The 808-nt window shown below is 38.2% G+C and overlaps 1 protein-coding gene across 1 annotated transcript in view; it reads right to left on the bottom strand.

Annotated features, from left to right (window-relative positions):
* Positions 1-322: 322 nt before the first annotated feature.
* The window catches only part of SSR3 (signal sequence receptor subunit 3), a 12,513-nt gene continuing 12,027 nt past the window's right edge, over positions 323-808 (bottom strand). The window contains exon 5 of the mRNA XM_006149771.3: positions 323-567. Coding sequence (XP_006149833.1) covers positions 501-567 — 67 coding nt within the window. The 3' untranslated portion in view covers positions 323-500. The remainder of the gene's footprint in view (positions 568-808) is intronic.

Here is an 808-nt window from a genome sequence, read left to right on the forward strand (position 1 = left end):
TACTCTTCCCTAAGTTGTAGAACTCCTGTTTTTAACTTTGAACGGTTTCAAATCACAAATTCAAAGACTTGTAAACAGGAGACTCAATCCCCAAGGGAGAGGATTCATTCTGATATTTATGGTTCAAAAAAAGACGTAATATTGTGCACGGAACAGAGAGAACCAGTTATTAACTTCTTCCTACTATTATAAATAATAACAGCTCGGCCCAGGTTACTGTGACCTCTGACAGATCAAGGAAGCAAGTCATTTTCTCCTCTTGTGATTATAGTACATTGCGAGACACTTCTTGCCTTTTAATAAATATCCTGATACTCTGAGATTCCCTTTCAATCCATTTAATTTCAACACAATGTCAAAAAGCCAATAAACAAATACTGAGTTACATTCTCAAAATCCAGACCGTAAAAACATCTTGTGTGTCTGCCACCCGACCACCCTGCTCCTTTTCCATACAGGCCACCCAGAGATACAAAGGCAGGGGATGAAGCGGACACGGTCTACTTGGAGCCAGTAGACAGGAGGGCGATGAGTCCTGATGAAGCACTTATGGACAAAATGTAGTTCCTGTAAGAATTTAACATTAAGGAAAAATTAAGAACCCCAAATTAGTTTCTCAACAAAATAAAAAGCGCCCACCTCTTTGAAGTGTACTACATCCCCCGATACTCAGTATAATCATAGAAAGGTGTAACCCCACTGCCCACAAATACTATCGCGAGACTGAAGATAATGAAGTATGGAAAACATTCATAGAAAATGTGTTCCAATTTAAAAAAAAAAAAAAAAAAAAAAACTACAAACCCGG

Source organism: Tupaia chinensis, unplaced genomic scaffold (assembly GCF_000334495.1).
Source record: "Tupaia chinensis unplaced genomic scaffold, TupChi_1.0 Scaffold000272_1, whole genome shotgun sequence".
Taxonomy (NCBI): Eukaryota; Metazoa; Chordata; class Mammalia; order Scandentia; family Tupaiidae; genus Tupaia; species Tupaia belangeri.